This window comes from Cicer arietinum, chromosome 2, assembly GCF_000331145.2.
Source record: "Cicer arietinum cultivar CDC Frontier isolate Library 1 chromosome 2, Cicar.CDCFrontier_v2.0, whole genome shotgun sequence".
Lineage (NCBI taxonomy): Eukaryota > Viridiplantae > Streptophyta > Magnoliopsida > Fabales > Fabaceae > Cicer > Cicer arietinum.
In genome coordinates, this window is record NC_021161.2 from 9276756 (window position 1) to 9299709 (window position 22954).

The following is a 22954-nucleotide window of genomic DNA, read 5'->3' on the forward strand; positions in this document are numbered from 1 at the left end:
TAAAAAAAATGATGTACATCTCTATGATTCATTAAGACACTCTATAAATTAGAGCTTCTAAGAACCTTATTCTAGACGGTGGATCACGATTCTGTTATTATCAATAATAACTTAACAAATACTATTAAAGTTCCTTCAAATTGAATGTCTTTTCACTATTTGATATTCTTTTTCTATATATTCATAATTCATGTCGCAATGTGAACAGAATTATAAATTATTTTATGTCAAATTTTATGAAATATTTTTATCAATAATAAAAATTTAACAACATATTAACTATTTTGAAGTTGAACAATAGTGTTAGGCGAAAATGAAATCAAGACCCAATAAAAAAGAAGGGAGTAAGAGTGAAAAGAAAGATAGATTAGAAAGTCAATTTAATTGTTAAATGGTGTTAATTTGTGTGATGACCATTTTGCCCAATTTGAAGCCTTCTTAGCTCCACCTCTTTAAATCTCTCACAATCTCCCCTTAACTATCGATACATCACTACAAGAAAAAAGCAAGCAACCATAGTGATGGTTAGTTGAGTTCTCTTGTTTCTTGTTCTCTTTTTCTCTCTTTCCACACACCCTTTTCTCTTTCTTTTTTTTTTTTTCCTTTTCATTCTCTCACAAGTATATATATCATATATGTTTTCAATATTAACAAAAGAAATATATATATTAAATACTACAATTTTTTGTAGGAACTAGAAGTACCCCAAATGACAAGATGGGAAGGCTATGTAGACTGGAGGAACAAGCCTGCCCTTAGAGGTCGCCATGGAGGCATGCTTGCAGCCTCCTTCGTTCTTGGTTAGTTTCAAATGTCTATTTTTTAACTCAAAGATGAAAAAGAAAATACATTTTTATTCATGCTTTTTATCGGATTAATTAAAACTAAAGTTATTCGAATGAAAAACCTCAACACCCCCCCGTTCACGCTTGTTAGCGAGCATCTAGAGGGTGATCTGAGTGACTCTATATAAAATTGTAAGATGAGAGATATTTGTCACTTATAAATATATTTTTAGGTTATATGTTATTTGATGTTATGAATTATTTGAGTAAACTTGAATTTGATTCTTGATTAGAACAACTTCATTTTATAGTTAGTGTCGAACGTACTTCGAATAAGATTATTTATGATCGAGGATATCTATTGAGAAAAAAGAGGGTTAAGAAAAAAAATATCTGAAAAAATTAAATTAGGATGTAAAAAAAGAAAAAGTAAGGTGTTTGTTTATGTGATACACAAAAAAAAGTGAGAGCATATATGTGTGGTTGTAAACATTTATAACTAAAAAAAAAAATCATATTTTGCTCGACCACGAATCATAACCTCTTTTATTTAATTAATACACTCTCCCTTTTTTGTAGTTGTGGAGATATTGGAGAATCTAGCGTTTTTGGCCAATGCAAGCAATTTGGTTTTGTATCTAAGGGAGTATATGCATATGTCTCCTTCAAAATCAGCTAACAATGTAACCAATTTTATGGGAACAGCTTTTCTTCTTGCTCTCCTTGGTGGTTTTTTGTCGGATGCATTTTTCACCACTTATCATGTCTACTTGATAAGTGCAGTTATTGAGCTCTTGGTAAGTCTCCTCGTTATTATTATTATTTACACAACATTTCCTTTTTCTTCATGTTATCATCACTTTTTGCTACAATTTGTGACTTTCTCTCTCTTCTTAGACATGCCTACTTAGATATATCTTTTTGTTACCATTTGCCTCTCTTTTTAATTTTTGTTTTTATAACTTGCATAATTGTGATTATTTATATTTACTCACTTTAAGGCTGTTTTTTCAACCCTCGTGTAAAACTCGTTAATTATTATGGAAATATACCTCGTATAAAATGATACTCACACATAAGTTTAATTAATAAAAAATGAGTGTTCGATAGAGAATTTTAAACAAATTTTAAAAACGATCTAGTAATAGAAGCATCCAACTTTGATCTGACTATATTGAATTGTTGAGTGCATGAAATCTATAATGAGAACTCAAATTGAATACGAGAGAGAGAATATATATAAAAGGGTTGTTTAATTACTTAATTAATTTTTGCAGAGGAATAATTAATTAATTTTTTTTTATATTGGGTTACATAGAGGACACGCCTGCAGTTTCAATTGGAAAAGAAGATATGATTTGTGAATTGTGATATCTAGAATCGGATCTTTGCAAAATTTTGCAAGTTGTGGGGTAGGGTTGAATTGAATCAAATGCTGCAAGCAAATTCAAAACAAAAGAATTGATAAAATGTGAATAATGTTTAAAATACTTATCCATTTCTTGATTCCCATTCTTTTGCCGCATTTTCTCTGCCACTTGTGCTCGAACAAAACCTTGTGGATTGTGTGAAAAGTGCCTATAAAGATATATATTTTGTAAGAGAGCTTATTCGATACATTCATAAATTGTAGTGTTTTTTATATATTTTATTTCTAAATTAATAAATTGGTTATCTTTTTGTAAATTAAAGAACTATTTGTCAAATGTTGTACAACAGTAAATAACATTTCGTATAAAAAAAAATATTAATGAAATTTATAAGCATCATACTAATTTTTTATATTTTATTGTAAAAAATATTTAATATTCACTATTATAAATAATAAAAATTTAAAAAGTAAATTTTATTTTATTGATACTTTTAGTAGATAATATGTAGTTATTATAATTATTTAAATAATAAAAAATAGTTTTTTAAAGAAAAAACTCAGTTAACTATTAATTTAAAAATCAAATGTACCGGTACATGTCGGATCGATGCATGTACCATAGAATTCATCATTTTATTAAGTCAAAATTGTTTATTTAATTCATTTTATATCATTTTCCTTTTTACTTTTAGTATACATATCAAATATAAATAAAACATATACGACTTGTCAATATTAAGAGTCAACATATTTTTCATTTAACTAAAAAAATAACAATTTCATATAACTAAAAATTAATGCAAAAGTTCATGTTATTAATTATTTCTAAAAAAAAAAACTTGATTAGAGTTTTTTTTTGTTAATTTTGAAATCGAAATCTTAGTTGTAGCGATAGCAGAAAACTAACACATGATACACATAATTTTAATTATCGGTGTCATATTATTTCACACAAATTTAAAATAATAGATAAAAAATAAATAACATAATTAATAGTAGAATATTGAAAATATTTCTAGGCTTCAAAATAATTACTAAAATTACTAAAATTCTTTCATTGTAAAAAAAATACTACATTAAAATGATAAAAGAATACTTATTGAAGTTTTTTCCTTTGCAAATATTGCACTTATTATGCATATGAAAAGAAGAGAGTAATATATATTTTTCTTGTGGTCAGCATCTAGCAACATCACATAAATTTGAAGGGCACATAACATGGCTCATAATGTCTGGCGCGTTTTACTTTAGCTTAATGAAGTGGGGAGATAAATTGATACAATATTGGGATTTTTTTAGGGAAAATTAAAATATTGTTGTGGGGCGAGATTTTGTATTGAAATTGTACCAAAAATAACTGATGTATTTTGAAAAGTAAAAAGAAATTGTACTGAATAAAATGAAGATTGAAATACGTATAGAATTATAAGGTGTAAAAGAGTGTATGTTAGTAACAAAAACGGGTGCCTAATTCATAAAATAAAAAATGGGAGTATGTCAGTTCGTTAGAATTTTAACATAAAAGTTGTAAATATTTTCATCAAAGAAAATTGTCAAAGTTTAGATCTATTTTAATATTATAGTTTAGTATATAGTATTGCAAGCATAATCCTTCATAAAACATAGACGGTGGGTGATTGACTATTATGATATTGAGTTTGAAATATTTTAGATGGATTATTATTCTTATATTCGATCAAATTTTTATATTAAAAAATAAATAAATCTTCAAAACACGCATGAGCATTAATTTATCTTGTGAAGATAAAAATGTTAAATTTATTAGATATAAGGGGACCCCACATATTCTTTTCATGCAACGTGTATATTTTAAATATAAGAGGACCCCTCTGTTTTATTTTATTTTTGACAAAAGGCTTTATTTTAGTGCATTATCTTTTTTCGTTTTTGCTCCTCAAATATCGCTCCTACTTGCTTTATTTTTTTACTAAATAATCAATATTAATCATACTTTTTTTTTAAAAGCACATAGTATTCATACATTTATACACCTCAAAATTATAAGATCAACTTCGGCTCAATTTATGTCACGTCTACTTTTGGACCTAGATAATGCATGGCCTTCGTTATCTTCTGGTAAAAGATTTTTTTAATAAACTAGTATTTGATTTTTATTCCATAAATGGTTTTATTCATATTTTTTCAATACATCTATTTCTAGAAGATTCAAAGAGTATAATATATAGTATAGCTTTGTAAATAAATAAATAATATATGGTGTAGTAATTTTGGCAAAAGAAGTTCATGCACCACGTGTGTGGTTGTTGTTTTGTTGATCATTAATTATCTTCACCCTTTGCACAAAGGCACTTAGCACGTACATAAATATATGAAAACGCCAAAATATATCATACTATAGTGACTTTACATAAATCATAACTAACTGTTAATAGTGGATTATAATAAGTCATTGTCTAAGCTACGGTCCATATTATAGACTAAGATGTGGGATCAAGTGAGTAAACACGTGGCATAGACTCCTTGACTCTAACTTTACACTTGTTTTTTTTGTAGAACAAGACTAGTTATATTATTGGTCAATAAATATTTGAGGTAGGGTTGGCAATTTGTCTCTTCTTATTTATGTGTAGTTGTCCAAAAGTAACGATATTCGCTGGCCAAATTTGAGGTATTTTATTGGTTTATTTTCATTTTCTAAGCAAAAGTAGAGGGATTAAGGAAGAGAAAAAGATGGGTAGGTATCACTTGTGTAATCAATGCAAGTCCATGTGCTTTGCCATTCACCCATTGGTTCTAACTAATTGATATTTCCTTTAGAGCTGTAATTAACATGGACAATGAGGCTTGATAGTATAATTTATGGTGGATAAATAATTTTAGCCATTAAGTTTATTTATAATTATAATATGTTGAATCTTCAACATTTCGTCCTAACTTCCACCTTCTTTATTTTTTATTACAATTACCACAACTTTATTGTGACCACTATTGAGGTCAAGTATATGCATACTTAAGTCTCATATTGAATATAAATAAATTAAATATTAAATATATAAAAGAAATATTATACACAAATTTACTATAGTTGGAGAACCGTTGCAAGTAGATTGCTGCAGTTACGACGTTGCATATAATCTTTTGAATTTTTGCAAACCATCTTTTTTCTTGTAGCGTGATCCATATATCTATTGTCTTATCATTGTTTTCTTATTAATGTGTAGATATATAGTGTCAAATTCTCTTGTGGGATAATATGTTAAGAATTCACCATATTAATGTGTTAATAAATAAATTTGAAAGTTAAAATTATTTAAGCATTATGAATATATTTATTATTTGTCCATGGTTGTCATAACATTTCTTTTGTTTTTCAGAAGAAAAAAAAATTAACAAATGTTTAATTATTAATTATTATTTTTAAGTGGAGGATTTTGAATCTATAATATTCTCGTCACTTCAAATTATACCATCAAGTCACCTAATAACTTTCATAGTTTGACATGAGTTTAGATCCATATATAATAAAATGGAACAAACTATGGACCATGTTGAATATTGGACCCAGGTGTTACATACATTTTTATAAAGCCTTTTCACCTATATATACCATCAATGCAATGTCTTAGGTGTTACCATCCTATTGGTGCTCAAAATGTTGTCATTATTGCAATTCTTATTGGTAAACTCTTCATCAGATTGGTATTGGAACAAACTTGAGACTTGGTAGGTTGAGTGCTGGACCCAAATAAGGCCTTCTATGTGGCCCATTTCAGAACAATGTACTGCTCTAGACACACAAATTTGAACAAAAAGCAAATTGAATATTGTTGACTAGAACTGTAGAAAACCAAAAAGCCAAAAAAGAATCTAAGTGATAAAAACATATGCAATTAGATATATTGGTTATTGCAGTAAAATTGGAAATTTTAAATTGATTGTAACTTCATTAAATCAAATTTAAATTCATATATGAAATATCATATCTTATCTTGATCGAATAGTTAAAATAGTTCTATCAACAAATATAATATTTTATTAAAATTTATTCAATCGTAGATGATGCCCGTAAAAAGAAAATATGCGACATGACTATAATGAATTTGGAATTGTTTGTGCAGGGTCTAATTGTACTAACCATACAAGCTCATGTTCCTTCACTAAAGCCAACAAAATGTGAAGGAGAAACTCCATGTGAAGAAGTTAATGGTGGAAAAGCAACAATGTTGTTCGCCGGTCTCTATCTCGTGGCTCTCGGAGTTGGAGGAATTAAAGGATCGCTTCCAGTGCACGGCGGCGAACAATTTGATGAATCAACACCAAATGGAAGAAAGCATAGATCAACATTCTTCAACTACTTTGTGTTCTGCCTATCATGTGGTGCACTTATTGCTGTTACTTTTGTTGTTTGGGTTGAAGATAATAAAGGTTGGGAATGGGGTTTTGCAATATCAACTATTAGCATATTTTTGTCTATTCCTGTTTTCTTGGCTGGCTCTACAACTTACAGGAATAAGGTTCCTTCAGGAAGTCCACTTACAACCATTCTAAAGGTAACATTTCATAACTAAAATAATATTAACTTTTTATTTTTTTTTTGTTTAATTGTAGTTTTGATTCTCTTTTTTATCTGAATCACAAAAATAGTTTTCTTATTTTATTTATCTCCAGTTTTGGTCCCCAAACAGAATTTTAATCCAAAATTTGATAAACTGTTATTTAAGTCACACTGTGCTTCAAGATCTCGTGGTACAACAATTGTACCTGAAATCTATGATCATAAATGGTGCGGTGTGATTTAAAAAAATGACATTTAATCAAGTTTTAGACTAAAGTTCTTTTTGGAGGACCAAAATTTGAGAGAAATAAAATGAGAGGACTACTTTTGTGATTCAACTAAAATATGGACACAAAAACTGCAATTAAACCTTTTCTTTTTAGGAACAAAAACAAATATTGTCATATTTTGAAGCCTTACCGATAATATAAAAACATCCTTAATTTAATTCTCCTTCCAATTTTAACTAATTCAACATGGTTTGTATTTCATGTTTTGAAATTGATCAGGTTGTTGTAGCAGCATCACTAAACATCTGCACCAACAGAAACTCTAGCAGTTCTGTTATGAACATGTCATCTAGTTCTTTTTATCCAAACTCACAAACAGATCCATCAACCTTAAAAACAACAACATCAACTGAAACAAACCAAACACAATCCTTCAAATTCCTCAACAATGCAATCACAAACAAACCAATCCATCCATCACTCCAATGCACAATCCAACAAGTAGAAGATGTCAAAACAGTACTTAAAATACTACCAATATTTGCTTGCACAATCATGCTCAACTCTTGCTTAGCTCAACTATCAACATTCTCAATTGAACAAGCTTCCACAATGAACACAAAACTTGGTTCCCTTAATGTTCCACCAGCTTCATTACCAATTTTTCCTGTCCTGTTTTTAATGATCCTAGCACCAATTTATGATCACGTCATAATACCTTATGCTAGAAAATTACCCAAATCAGAAATGGGAATAACACATCTCCAAAGAATTGGAATTGGATTAATATTATCTATAATAGCAATGGCAGTGGCTGCACTTGTTGAAATTAAAAGACAAAGGGGGGTGCAAATAGCAAATATCTCAAAACCATTACAAATTTCAGTTTTTTGGATAGCTTTTCAGTACTTGTTTCTTGGTTCAGCTGATCTTTTCACTTTAGCTGGATTATTGGAGTTTTTCTTCTCAGAAGCACCTTCAAGTATGAGATCTTTGGCTACATCACTTTCTTGGGCTTCTTTGGCATTAGGATATTATCTTAGTTCAATGATTGTGTCTTTGGTTAATGGTGTTACTGGTAATAATGGTCATAAACCATGGTTATCTGGTGCTAATCTTAATTACTATCATTTGGAGAGATTCTATTGGCTTATGTGTTTGCTAAGTGGATTGAATTTTCTGCATTATTTGTATTGGGCTGTCAGGTACAAATATAGAGGGAGAGGGAGTGGTAATGAATGAAGGAAATGGAAAATTTTCAAAAGTTGTATATGAAGTTATCAACACTTTGGTTTAAATGTTCATTTATCAAAATTTTGCCAAGTCAATCTTAGGAAGCTGTTGTGTATAATTGACTGCAATATATATATATATTGGCACACACTTGTAATAATTTGTAACTCTTTTGGTTACTATTATTAGTGAAAGCAAATGGTTTCTATAGATCTTGTGGTGTTTTTGACGATTAACATGATTTATGTTATTGCAATCAATGAAAAGAAGAGGAACTTGTATGCATTTTAATGCAAGCAATATATACAGTGTAATAATTGTCGTTTTTGATATGCAACTTTAATTTCATTTCGTAAATTATACTCTAATTAATAGTACGTGTATCACTCTCAATTTATTATTTTTATATTTTATATCTATGATAATTTGAATCAATCAATTATTTTGAAAGATAATTTAATAAAATTATTCTTCTCTATCTTTTATTTAACATATTTTCTAAATTTGTATAGCTTTATTTTACATATTTTCTAAATTTATATAAAATAATCAAATACAACCATTATTTTAAAATCGCATAAGTAAAACTACACTAATGAATATTAATAAAATTGTTGGATGAAGTAATATGATGTTGCAACAGTACGAATCATTAAATTTAACAAGAGAAATTATATATCTTTTAATTTAAGGGATACAACACCTTACAACAACTATCAATAATCTAATCTTTAAATTTATAACTCTAAAGAATCAAAACTATGTAACATACAATATAACATAATAGATTTAATAACAATAATAATAATAATAAATATTAATTAAATTAGTAATATTATGCATAAACCTGAATTGAGGAAATAATATCAAAGATACATTTGATAATAAATTGGTTAATTCATATATATATATAGAGAGAGAGAGGGAGAGAGGAGGGATTAAGTTACATTCAACCTCGTGTTAATGTAAGACACATGTTAATGAAAAAGAGATTTGAAAGAAGTCATTACTGAAGTAAATATCAAGAGTAAGTTTTTGAATATCATTAAATTTTCACGTTCTTAATGTAGGACACGTGTCAATGAAAAAAGATATTTGAAAGAAGCCATTATGAAAAAAGTAAATATCAAGAGTAAGTTTTTATAAGAACAAGAACATTATGTAATTTTGGATATGGATATTTGAACTTATTAGAGATTGTTAATTTTATACGAATTTTATATATGAATGTAGTTTTGACGATTATGAAAAAATTGTATTTATTTGTTATTATTTTAAAGAGTGTTAGAACTTACTTTTGAGTAAAGCTGAAGTAGATCAAGTATATTTGTTTTGACATATTTTTAGTGAATATGTAAAGGAAAAAGTTATAGAACTCGTTTTATTATTGAAGTTAAGGTGGATCAAATATTTATAAGTATTTGTTTTATTACTTTTTTTTTTAAACTGTATGTGAATGTTGAATGTACATTGCACTGACAAAGTGAATAAATTTTGAAAATCATTGCATCAATATATGACAGAATTTATATGAAGAAATTGTAGCAGATATAAACTAACATTGTTTTTGGGAAGGAAAAAAAAAGCGTTATTGAAAGGTATCATATAATAACTCTTTTTGCAAAAGTGTCGTTATAAGTCACTATTTAACAATGTTTTTAGTTAAAAAATGTTATTATAAACATATATATGACAATATTTTTCATGTTTTAAAAGCGTTGTAGTAACTTATAATAGCACTAGTTTCTACAACACATAAAAGCCATGTCTAAAGAAGAAAAAAAATTGTAGTAGATTTTTTTAGTACAATATTTTATAGATCGATCCAAGTCGGTTTTACGCAATCCATTAATACACTCCTCTATATATATGAACAATTAGAATAAAATTTGGCAATTCTTAGCATCATTTATTGATAATATGATGGAATAAATTGAAACATTGCCACAAATTCAATTAACAATCTAAACTCGTTTACTTGGTGAAAAAATAATTATAAAAAAAAGCGTTAATTTTAGTTGTTAATTAATAAGAAGTTAAAAAAAATTGAATTTGTGTTTTTAGAAATATAAAGAAATAATAAAAATATTTTCATTATTTTTAAAAATATATTTTTATTAATTAAATTTCATTTTCTCTAATTCCAATATGAAGAGGGTGTTTCTTGTAACCAGATTTTATGTGGCACTTTTAGAGCCACACGTGCCAAAGAATGCAGTCTTATATGCTTTACGGGCTCTACATGATAGAACAAATTACAACTAAATTGGGCTGATATGGTAAGATGTCGTGAGTATGCTGCTTTCCGCACCTCCCTTGCTAAAAACTAACCAATACACTAAAAATATATCAAGAGAGTGGGTTGAAAAAACCAATTAAATAAATATAACTATTTATCTTTCGTTAGTATTTTTCATAATAACAATGAACATTTTTCTTAAATAATATATATATATAATATCCACCATAGTGCTTGAAGAGATATAAGCTTGCATTTGTAATTAAGTGTAAGGTTGTATAAAGCTAGCGATAAATGCATTAAAAATTGGAAGAAAAAAAACTGAACTGGTCCAGGGTAGTCATAAATTAATTTGACTGCAACCATGCATTACCCACCCCACCACCGTCAATGTTACCAATTGAAGTTTGTTAATCGCTGCAATTCATTCAATTTCACCACATAGATTCATAGTTATTACAGTAACGTTGACACGACCACCTCATTAACATGCATAAGCACTCTGTCTGTTCCCCAGCCCCACTCTCATTCACTACTCTCACTATATCATAATAACTCCCAACTTCACTTTCAATATCCTAATAATTACGTACTACTAGTATTATTGTATATACGACGTACACTACTCATTTAATATTGCATCTCATATCTCATCTCAAATCTCCATTCATATCTATCCAATAAATAATTACAATTTACACACTCACATCAACTCTGCTAATTAACCCACTCTTCTCAATGTCATCCAAACAAAATCACCTAACCTCTTTTTTTTTTCTATCCCTCAAAAGGATAACCTCTTTTTTTCTACATTTTCTATCTCCAATCCAATCACGGTTGATTGTTGGTTGATACCTCGTAACTTCTTTAATCATCATTCTACCTCTCTACACATATATAAGAAATTTATTACTATTAGTCGTAGTAATAAAGTTTAATAAGCTGTATACATGGTCCACTAACATTTAATGAGACAGCTCAAGTTTTCATATGCTACCATTAATCTCTTTTATATATATATATATATATATATATATATATATATATAGTAGAATAACGGGGAAAAATGTAAATTATCATTGCATATATTTTTAATCCTTAATAATATATATAGGAAATTACCTTCATTTTAGAATGCAACCCCATTAAAAGTTACAAACCATCCAGTTGTTGTCACAAAACTTCACATCCCTCGTGTATACTTAATTTCTTCCCTCACAAACTAAGTGCCACCCTTCTCTTTATTACTACCTATGTTTTGGATAAAAAGTGTCATTTGAAATATTTATGTGTCTCATCTATTTCTCATCTTAGATTATACTAACAAATTATTAACTTACTTTTTTCACTTATATACATTTATTTATTGTATCTCAATATTCAACTATTTTACTAACTATTATGAGTTCTTCTGTAAAAAAAAATTATTATAATGAATATTGTTAATATATTGATGAAGATAAATATTAAACTCACAATACCTTCCTTATCATTTCATTTATTAATTCTTCCATCTCAACCATTTAACCAACTTTACATCCATAAAATATTTCAGTTGTTGAAATTAGTAGCCAAATGTTTTTATAAGAAGGTATAAACCAAATGAAATACATAATAATATGAGAAGTATACAATACATTATAAATCTACTTTTCATTTTTTTTTTTATATTTGGAGGGAGTATATAATAATGCATGCATATATAACACCTTCATGTTTACCACTGGTGAGGCAGCATACAGTAAATAATCCTGTGTTGCCAAAACAAACTAAAACCATGGCGTTCAAGATCAAGAATGCACAATCTTTCCTCCTCCACCTAATAACAACAACAATCATCATAACCACCACAAATTCACAAACCACCACAACCAGAACCACAACTACAAGCAACACATTGTTAGGCCACTGGGTTCAACTCCAAACAAGCATAGGTATCTCAGCCATGCACATGCAAGTAATGAAAGACAACAAAGTTATCATCTTCGACAGAACTGATTTCGGCCCATCCAACATCTCTCTCTCCAACGGCCATTGCCGTTACAACCCACGTGACATTTCACTCAAACTCGACTGCACAGCTCACTCCATTCTCTACGACATTTCATCAAACACCCTCCGTCCTTTAACTCTTCAAACCGACGCTTGGTGTTCCTCCGGTGCTCTCAACGTTAACGGTACGTTAATCCAAACCGGTGGTTTCAACGACGGTTACAACAAACTCAGAACTTTCACTCCTTGTCCTCAAACCAATAACTGCGATTGGAACGAACTTCCTCAGAATTTAACTTCAAGTCGTTGGTATGCTTCCAATCAGATTCTCCCAAACGGTAGAATCATCGTCGTTGGTGGTCGTTCGTCTTTTTCTTACGAATTCGTACCCAAGAGTTTAAACGACGTGTCGTTTTTTTATCTCAGATTCTTGCAAATCACGCGTGATTCTAACCCTGGTGAAGAAAACAATCTTTACCCTTTCTTGCATCTTTTACCGGACGGTAATCTTTTTATTTTCGCTAACCGTCGTTCGATTTTATTTGATTATAACCGTAATAGGGTAATAAAGGAATTTCCAATTATACCTGGAGAAGAAAAGAGAAATTATCCAAGTACTGGCTCTTCCGTTATGTTACCGTTAAATTTAACGGGGTTAGGAAATGGAAGTTTACTGGAGGTTGAAATTATGGTGTGCGGTGGCGCGTTTCCCGGAGCGTTTGAATTGGCTAATAAACATAAAGTGTTTGTGGAAGCTTCTAGAACGTGTGGGAGGTTGAAGGTTAGTGATTTGAAACCTGAATGGGTTATGGAGGTTATGCCGATGCCACGTGTCATGCCAGATATGATTTTGTTACCGACGGGGAATTTGATTATTTTGAACGGTGCAGGGAATGGTACTGCGGGTTGGGAGAACGCAGCAAACCCGGTTTTCTATCCAGTTTTATATCGACCCGGTTTGGCTGACCCGTTGCCGAGGTTTCAGTTATTAGCTCCAGCGAGCACTCCAAGGATGTATCATTCTTCGGCTGTGTTGTTGCCAGATGGCAGGATTTTAGTGGGTGGGAGTAACCCGCATAGGATTTATGATTTTCGGTCGTATCCGTACCCGACAGAGTTGAGTTTGGACGCGTATTATCCGGATTATCTTGGGCCTGAATTTGGTGGGCTGAGGCCCGTGATTATGTCGGTGGAGGCAGTTTATAATACGGCGTCTTATGGGGGTTTGTTTTCGGTGACGTTTGCGTTGAGGGAGGTTAGGGAGATTAATGGGATTAAGGTTACGATGGTGGCGCCATCATTTACTACTCACTCGTTTGCGATGAATCAACGGGTGTTGGTTTTAGAAATGACGGCTATGGAGGAGGTTGGGAATTTGGTTTATAAGGCTACAATTCGTGGGCCCACTTCGCTTACGGTGGCGCCACCTGGATACTATATGCTTTATGTTGTCCACGCTGGAATTCCGAGTGTTGCTGTTTGGGTTCATGTTACTTGAGTGGACTGATGATAAGCATGGTTCGGTTTTAGGTTTTTTATTGCAAACCTGGTTTGGGTTGGGCCCAAATGAGAAGGGAAAAAACCAAGTAGATAAAAGGGTTTTTGAAAATAAAAAATAAAGCATGGGAAAATAGTCATTCCTTCGTTAATTCATGACTATTATAACGTGTTGATGTGTATAGCGAGGGGTGGTATTGAGTTTTTGACACTATTCTTTTTGGGGCTGATGTACAATTTGTAGTTCCCTTTTTTTATTTTATCATGGGAATTTTTCAATTCTATTTAAGTTATCAAGCAATTTTGGTGAATTTCATTTATGGTTGAGTTTATTGTTTTCCCTCATTTACATATGTATGCGTAATTCAGATATGTACTTGCAATAATTAAAGAAGAAAAAAAAGCATGTACTTGCAATATGGTGGTTATTTTATGCTTCAGTTTTTCTCAAAATAATGAACTAAGCACCGACTGAGGATTCCTAATCTGAAATAGTAGATGTTAATGGATGAGTAGTAATTCTACCAAGTTTGCAGGTAGTAGTAAAATTTCTTAGATTTTCTCCTCTTTGAATTTTTAAATTAGAATTTACTTTAATTTTATCAATAATTTCCTTATATAAAAAATCAACAAATAGTAAAAACAAAACTTAAATAATCACTTCAACTATATAAAGATGCGGGGAAGGTATTAGTAGCAGTACAAGTTTGAGTTATTTTGCTAGAAAATAGCATATTTTATAGAATTCCAACACATAATGTTTAGTTAATTACAATTGACAATATGGAATTTCTTTCACATAATCAATCTTTCACCCCTCTAGTTGAGATTGATAATTTTTCTAAAATGGAGTAACATTTTCTTTGGAAGCAAGCATAATATATGAAATTCATATAATAAACCAGCCAAAGACAAAAAATATCCACCACGAGTTATCCTATGATTATGTCTTTGAAGACCCAGCAGACATAGATAAACTCCTCACAGCAACCTTGACTACGCCAACCACACTGAGCTGTCTCGTGTCTGGTCTCCAACACTGCCTATATTCATCGTTTTTATAGTCATCTTCTATTTGAACCCCCACAAAGTATGCTACCTGAACAAACAGAATATTGCGACTGTGAGTACCAAATTCTTCGACACAGTTACCAAAATTTCATCCATAAAATGTGGAAGACAGTCACATGATGTATGCATGTGTGAAGGATTATCTTCCCAAAATGTATGTAATGGACCCGTACAAAATTGAATCAGTGCATATCCATACGGACATAAAAGCATGAACTAACGATGTGATTGAACTATAATCATAAGGAGACTAACCAAGTGATTCGACTCAAGTAATTAACAAGTTTTAGTTAAAAACATTCAGGAGTACCTGAGTTCGGAACAATCCTCCCGACCAAATTTCAAATTATCAAAGTCTCTTTCTATTAAGAACTAGAGGGTTAAGAGCCAAAAAATATTTCCGTATGGAAGCTAATTCAGCCAATAGTTAAGGATTCAAACTACAGAGCCAGAGTAGTCAGTATCTTATGAGTAGAAGTAATAGGGTGGTGGAAGGCAAGACTATAATTTTTTATCCTTATTATTAACTACAGATAGAAAAGGAGTGCAAGGGAAAATCCAGGGATCCATTAGATAAAGAAAAGGCCAAAAGCTTAAGTTATGAGTAGACAGCACAATGGAACATGGAAACCAAAATAATTAATCAGGACGAAACTATTGAGGTGTTATCTATAATTTAAGCAACTACTCTTCACCAAAACACTTGCTTTAGCAATTATTCTTCAAACGATGTGTTATAAAAAGTTCAAAAACAACATCCAATTAGCTGCCAGTCTTGAATAGTTGGAACCTTTTGCAAATCTGTTTACTAACTTTGAAAAAGATTAATTTTTTTATCACCTCCTTAATAACGATGCATAGAAATAATAGTTAGGCTTAACTGTCCTTTTAGTCTCCAAGTATTGTGATTGAGCAATTTTGATGCTCCACTTTTCAATTGCATGATTTTTGTCCCTAATGTTTTCCTAGTGCAATAAAGAGGTTCCCCTAATTTTATCCCACTTTTAGTCCCTTCACTATCAGTAATCTTTTAATCTAATCCTCTCTTTTCAATAGGAGACAATCACGATACTGGGACTAAAATCGCACAATTTTTATATATAAAAGGACTAAAATTTCTGAGAAAACTGAGAGAAAATCACGAGGATCCCTTTATTACACAAGGGAAACTATGCCTAATAGTTGTGCTGCCCTAGTAAAATGGACACCAAGCATGGCATATCAGTTACAAAAAATTTGGCCAGTTTGATTTGAATAAATACTTTCTACGTTCATTTCTTGTTTTCACTTTTAATAACACAATTGTCATTTGTTTACATTTTGTTTCCTATCTTCAGGGTTTAGTATAAGAAACTTCAACAATTAAACAAACATTTTTTATCTTCACACTTTTCTGCACAAATCATTGGTAAATGTCAAAACAAAAAATATCTTCTCAAATCAAAAGGACCATTAGACCTCTGTTTACTATTTGATAACATTTTTGGTTTTCATTTTCTAAAATTTATGTTCATTTTAAATCGCTAACAAGGAGATTAAAGACTCTTGCAATAAAAAATTGTAATAGAGAAGATGGAGGACAAATTAGGAAGAACATATTTCGGGAAACAATGAAAACAGTTTTGACGAAACAATGAAAATGATTTGACATTTTCAAAATTTCTAAAACTGCTAGACATGTTTTCGAAAGTTGTATGAGAAAAATATTGAATCTATATTCTCTTATGCTTATTAGTTGAAGTGAAAATGAAAACAGAAAACATGAAAAGTAAACCGGCCATTAGCTTTCCCAGTCCTTATACCAGTAAATTATTTGCCCAGGCCAATAAAACACTATTGTGCACAAGTTATATAACCATAAAAGCAGAAACGTCAACAATTAGAATAGACTGATGCCTAAAGAAAATAAATCATAGACATTTGAGATTTAGTTCAGCTAAGAATTAGCTCGACAAAATTACCTTTCCAGAAGCATTCCGAACAGGTGAGATGTGAAGAAGATTCCAAAATGAGCTTTTATCCTTCCTGTTAGTGTTGTGTAAATTGATTTAGCATATCCAGTAAATAAAGTTCAAAGCTTTGGCCGCACAGATAAAAATGAATGAAAGTATTAACCTGTAATTCAAAATACGTACTGTGCATGGTTGTTCATTTTTGATGCTTTCCCTTATCTATAAGCAGTGAGGCAAAAATGTAACCACATAGTCCATTTTTCATTTATCTAAGTTGATAATTACAAGGCAAATATTGGAGAACTATATCTAGAAAGAAAATGTATTACCAGATGTAGAGCCGAGTGATCAGTATTTCTTCCTCCTAAAAATCTACAGTTGCTGCCCAATACCTCGTTTCTCGCATAACCTATTCAGACAACAAGGTAATTAAAACATAATCTGAAATTTTAAGTGCACATAAGTTATCAACTTTCTTGAATTAATTGATTTGAATTTGTCTGATGATGACCTTGACTTGGAAAGGTAGAACGGGCATTGTTGTTCAACTGAGATGACTCACTCCAAAGACTGGAGATGAGAGAACTGAGAACCATTTTCATCAACTTTAACTTATTTAAATTTGGACGACGATGATTCAAGGTAGTAGTGCAGACAACGGAAGGCAGACAGAAATAGTAGAGACTGTGTGACTCATAACTAGTGCCAATCGTCTGTTCTACCTTTTCCAAGTCAAGGTCACCATCATGCAAATTCAAATTAAATCATTCAAGATGGTATATACAAGAGCAATAAAAGGAAAATAATTATTAATTAAAGTGACACTATCGGCTAGAGAATTTGCAAGGCTATTATTAACTTTTACAAGGTAGAGTTTTAGGACCTGTCAATTTCGTGAAGGCATCACTGGCATAAACAATAGGCATATCTGGCAAATGTGGATTAGTTCTGCAAGGAAACTCAAAAACAAACAACAAATAAACAAATTAAGGGTCTGCAAAAATTGTAACGCTTGTGCTTAAGTAAGAAAACTAGACTTTTTCCAATAACTCACAATACAAAGCTTTGTTTGATTCTACCAAGAGAAATAATCAAGGAAGAGCTAAGAAGACCCACGTCAGGAATACCGCATCTCTTTCTAGACACCAATCTTCCAGTCAACTCGCTATAGTGGGTTAGCACAGAAAAGATGTTGTCCATGGCAGTCACAGCACTTCTCCTCTCAACATCACTTGCCTCACGTGGCTCTTCACTCTCCAATTCTGCATGTAATTATGTAGCTAACATATCAGCAAATACCAGGTAGAACCATACCACTTGGACAAATGCATAATCACTTGGCAAGAGATCAAAAGGGGATATAGAAACTAACATAATAAAATTTGAATAGAAAATGTTTCATCTATAGCTAAAATTGTATACATCTTATTGGTTAAGAACATGCATAGATTATCAACCAACTAATAACTTATTATTTTCTACTTAAAAAAAGGTTATCAAGAAGACATATAATAAGTTACTCAAATAACCAATCAATTCACATTGTAATTAATAATCACGAAGTTAATATACAACGCAGCCCCTCAAAGTGATAACTAGTGCTGCTTTGGTGAAAGTGTCCCTGTGCATAAATCAATTCCCAAATGTGTAAACTTCTTTAGAAATCCATCTTTTGTACTTCATAATTTAATCCTTTTACCAATTAATAATCTCCCATCTCATATTAAGTGTCTTCAAGGTTATTGATGCACATTTCTTAATAAAATCATTGAGTATACTAATTTCTATGGTAAAATGAACTTCAATTACCAGAGTACCCTTATTAATATAGTAGTTAGGTGAGTTGAGGTAAAGTAAATAAGGGTATTTTCGTGGAAAAAAATTATTAATGTTTTATTAGTAATTTGAAGTAACAAATATTTCAAACGTGACACTTAATATGAGACAGAGAGCATTAACTATCAAAATGTGCAGCAGAACAGCTGAGTAGCATTAACTATCAAAATTGTATATTCTTTTTTTGTCTTAAGCTTGTTAGGGAAATAAGGCACTAATAATCCGTAGTTCAACTGAAGTTAAATAAAATATAGCCAAAGATTGTTCTAACCAAGATTCGAACTCGAAATCAAAATTATATATTAGCCCAATAATGATCACCTATTAAGTGTAGCTATGCTAGTGTACTTAAGAGCTTAACTTGAGTAATAACAAAGACAAAAGCACCAACCAACTATAGAACACCAAATGAGTTTTATGCACGTAAATGTAACTAAGTTAGTTGTTATATGAGTCTGCTATTCTCATCAGAGTTTTAACTGCTAACTCAAGAGGTTCAAAGTTTAAATCCTAAAAACTAACATAGTCACTTTTCTTTGTGTCAAATCTCCGGTTCCCAAGGAAAATGAACCCCGATAATCCAAAGTTTCATTAACCCCTTGAGCTGAAACATTTGATTAAAACTATGGGGAAACACAAAACAAAAGGAAGCAAAAGCAAACAAAGAAATAAACCAACCAGTGACATCATGTTCCAACACTTGACTCCCGGAAGAAGAAACACGACCAAGTTCAGCCAACGAATCAGCACAAACTTCTTTCCGACAACAACGAAACACAAAATCATGATGAACCTGATGAGAAAACCCATCACTATAACAAATCCTTGTTCTTTTCCTATGCAACGGAACCTGAACAGCAACAAAGTGAACAACAGCACCACCACGTTTACTAAAAACAGGACAAACACTAATCAAAACCCAAAACGGCGTGCCGTCTTTACGATAATTAACCAAAACGACATCACACTCTCTCTCTTCCCTAACAGCTTCACGAATTTCCATCACCGACCTACGACAAGTCGCCGGACCTTGAAACATGCCACCGCTTCTCCCAACAACTTCGTCGCGCGTGAACCCAGTCATCTTAAGAAACGCGTGGCTGGCGAAAACAATAGGATGGCCTGAAATGGAAGGGTCGGTGATTGTAAAGTAGTCAGACAATTCGTCGAGCGATTCGCGGGCGTGGTGTGAGTAGAATTCGTCGAAGGATTGGTTTATTATTGTAGCTGAGTTTGATGATGATGATGATTCCATTTAGTGATAAGAGTTCGTAACAACCTTGGATTTTGAAACTTCTTGGTAAGGTTGTTCGCAATCCCATGTGAACTTGAGATAATTACTATGAAGATGGTGGTTGGGGAAATTCGAAAGTGTTATTCACACCACAAGGATGAGTTTTTTTGTTTTTTTGGAAGTGTTAAGTTGGCATGGTTTTTATGTATCTGTGTGGAAGTTGTGGTTGTGATGATGAAGAATGGTGTATTAATGAAGGATTTGGATAGAAGAAAATGAAAGGGGAAAATTGAGATTGTGTAGAAGGGAGAGAAGACGACAACGAGAACACGGTGTGACTACCAAAATGGAGAAAAAAAGGTGAGGGAGGAAACTGTTCCAAACTGAGGCAGATCACTTGAGTCACACAAAATTCAAGATATTTTTATATAAATCTTTTGTTGATAAATTATTTACTTTTTTATTTTTCTTCAAAATTAAATTCTTATCGAAATTATTAGTTGCTTTTTCGGTCGATTGTTCTTTTTTCTTTTTTTGGATTAAACTTAAATACCTCTCTTAATATAAGATGTCTATAAAAGTCAACAACCATTAATAATTTTGTTTTTAAAAATATCTCTAATTATTATTTAATGTGATTTCATTTTTTCTTTAACGATATTAAATATGGAAAATGTTAAAGCATTCAAAAAATAAAATAAAATTTTAAGATGTATGTATTTAATGACTTCAAATTTTAAATAGTAATTTTTTATATAATTTTTTTTCCTTTTTTAATTTTTAAATAAGTATTTTTGAGAAATTTATTAACATTATTTGTTAAATATTATACAAATAAATTTATAAAAATAACATATGTTTGATAAATTTATTTCTATAATCATTTTTCTTAATTTCCGTATAATGTGTCGGACAGTTTGATAATATTAAAAGAAGAGAATACTACTTAAATATTTTGATTTAAATAAGATATTGTTAAATTATTTGTTTTTAAGTGAAATGCGTTAGTTATTTAGGTTTAACCATTTACCTAAAAGAATGTGCAAGTACATCTCCAAGCCCAAAAAATTCATATATTTAGTTTTTTCTAATTTTATTCTCATTTTTTTTAGTAGTGGATGCGGTATAAGGATGTACACGTAAGAATTAGATCAGTAATTGGATTAACCTAAAATTATATCTAAAAATAATTGAATTAGATTTTTACCATGTTTAGGATTAAAACCAATAACCGTCATCTCAATTTCTATTGATTTAAAATTAGTTTGACTTATTTAAAATTGATCACAAAACTCAAAATATTAATAGTGCTATCATAAAATGATGTTTTATTTACTTTCTATTCGTTATATATATATATATATATATATATATATATATATATATATATATTTATTATATTTTATATATTTGTTCTAATATAATATAAAAATTTATAGTATATTAGAAAGAAAAAATTATTTTCATATGATTTATTTGAATTGAATTAAATTAATTTATTGTTCATCAATTTAGTTTGTTTAAAAATATTTAAAAAATCAAATTAAATTATAATAAAGCGAATGGATGTCAATTGTAAAGTAATAAAATATAACTTTCTTATTTTTATGTTAGAAATATATTGAGATGCGAGTAAAAGAATTATGACGTATTTATAAATAAGTTATTAATCTGTTATAATTTTATTTATAGAAATACATGTTCTTAAGTAAAATTTGCATATGAATTGCAATAAAAGATATAAATAGATTTTTCTGTCAAGAATTTACATTGAAAATGGTGTAAGTGATTGATAAAAAAAATTATGGTGATCAATTTATTTAGGTAATGTATTTTACTCTTTTTTAATAATAAAAATTGCATACAAATCTTTAATCATCAAATCAAATCAAATAATTTTGATCGCAGTGATTAAACATGCACATATATCGTAATATTTAAAAGGATTTTCTTTAAGAAGACTAAAAAGAAATCACATTCTTAACTAATTGAATCAGTAGTTCAGATGTACTAGTCACATATTGTTGTGTGAAGACAAAATTACATAGTTGTTGAGGTTATGAATTTTCATAGCTAATAAAGGGCAAGATCTTTTAATATGATTAAGTTATATGGTTGTGTTGATGTAAATGGAATAGGGAAGCAACATGGTACAATGCATTAGATAGGAAATTAAGGTGGAACCACTCATTTTGATTTTAGATGTTGGATTGCGACGTTAGGATACGAAACCGAGTTTGTCGTAAAGTCATTATAGGGACGATTTTGTTTCGTACTTAATAATAACAGCAACGATTTTGAAGTTGCAAAACAAAAGCAATTCGAAAGCCCCACAACTCCTTCGTCGAGGGTGGGTAACAATGTTATATTACTGTGTCGGAGGATTTAATCAGTGGTCCTTTTTTTTATTTTTATTTTTTATATGTGTTGGTTAGTGGTCTTTCACTAAAACAAACCCCAGTACGAAAAAATTGATCTATAAATTAATCCATGAATTTTTTTCTAAGTTTAGCAATAACATAATATATGTCCCATTGCTCACAAACTAAATCTCACTCAATTTTTTTAATTCTTAAAAAAATAATTTAATTTTTTTTAATTGAAAGTTTATATCATATAAATCATTTCTTTTTTGTAAAATTTTGTATAAATATAAAATCATTTTTTTTTGTAAAATTTTATATAAATATAAAATCATTTGATAAATTATTGAGACTTATGAAGATTGACAATATTCAATAAAAATACATATGACGATAATTTTGTATATCTCAATAATATAAAATGATTTTAGATTTGTGAAAAATTTTACACAGATAATCTATATGATAAACTTTCAATATATTATATAAATATATTATATTTCATTTTTATTTTTCATTTTTAATTTATCTAAAAAAAAATTCTTTAACAAAATTTGTTAACGATTTTAGTCTCTATTTTTTAACCAATTCATATATTTCATCAACAGTTTTG

General features: G+C 30.0%; 3 protein-coding genes across 5 annotated transcripts; 2 read left to right on the top strand and 1 right to left on the bottom strand.

The window, feature by feature from the left end:
- The first annotated feature begins 368 nt into the window (after positions 1-368).
- LOC101500597 (protein NRT1/ PTR FAMILY 4.6) lies at positions 369-8367 on the top strand. Its single transcript, XM_004489931.4, has 5 exons — positions 369-524; positions 692-800; positions 1365-1582; positions 6258-6689; positions 7204-8367. Exons 1-5 carry the CDS (start codon positions 522-524, stop codon positions 8164-8166), a joined length of 1725 nt encoding a protein of 574 aa, XP_004489988.1. The 5' UTR covers positions 369-521; the 3' UTR covers positions 8167-8367.
- A 3557-nt stretch (positions 8368-11924) lies between these two features.
- Positions 11925-14196, top strand: LOC101500908 (aldehyde oxidase GLOX-like). The gene has a single exon (XM_004489932.4). The coding sequence runs from the start codon at positions 12087-12089 to the stop codon at positions 13884-13886; it is 1800 nt and encodes a 599-aa protein (XP_004489989.1). The 5' UTR covers positions 11925-12086; the 3' UTR covers positions 13887-14196.
- Positions 14197-14534: 338 nt separating this feature from the next.
- LOC101501236 (protein TWIN LOV 1) lies at positions 14535-20376 on the bottom strand. Of its 3 annotated transcripts, none has more exons than XM_012712813.3 (7): positions 19423-20376; positions 18025-18170; positions 17792-17867; positions 17238-17317; positions 17072-17127; positions 16918-16981; positions 14535-14984 (listed from the first exon to the last, which is right to left on the bottom strand). In XM_012712813.3, exons 1-7 carry the CDS (start codon positions 19997-19999, stop codon positions 14829-14831), a joined length of 1155 nt encoding a protein of 384 aa, XP_012568267.1. In that variant the 5' UTR covers positions 20000-20376; the 3' UTR covers positions 14535-14828. The 3 variants fall into 3 exon arrangements, 2 of the variants coding, with proteins under 2 accessions (XP_012568267.1, XP_004489990.1); XM_004489933.4 differs by having other exon boundaries at positions 17792-17856; positions 17963-18170; positions 19423-20375; XR_189417.4 differs by having other exon boundaries at positions 14898-14984; positions 17092-17127; positions 17792-17856; positions 17963-18170.
- Positions 20377-22954: the final 2578 nt, after the last annotated feature.

Coding starts and splice junctions, on each gene's coding strand:
- LOC101500597 (XM_004489931.4), top strand. Junction 801..1,364: donor TGCAGCCTCCTTCGTTCTTG/GTTAGTTTCAAA, acceptor CCTTTTTTGTAG/TTGTGGAGATATTGGAGAAT. Junction 6,690..7,203: donor CACTTACAACCATTCTAAAG/GTAACATTTCAT, acceptor GAAATTGATCAG/GTTGTTGTAGCAGCATCACT.
- LOC101500908 (XM_004489932.4), top strand. CDS start 12,087: ATGCATGCATATATAACACCTTCATGTTTACCACTGGTGAGGCAGCAT.
- LOC101501236 (XM_004489933.4), bottom strand. CDS start 19,999: ATGGAATCATCATCATCATCAAACTCAGCTACAATAATAAACCAATCC. Junction 18,171..19,422: donor GTTGGAACATGATGTCACTG/GTTGGTTTATTT, acceptor AATTACATGCAG/AATTGGAGAGTGAAGAGCCA. Junction 17,128..17,237: donor ATCACTCGGCTCTACATCTG/GTAATACATTTT, acceptor CACTGCTTATAG/ATAAGGGAAAGCATCAAAAA.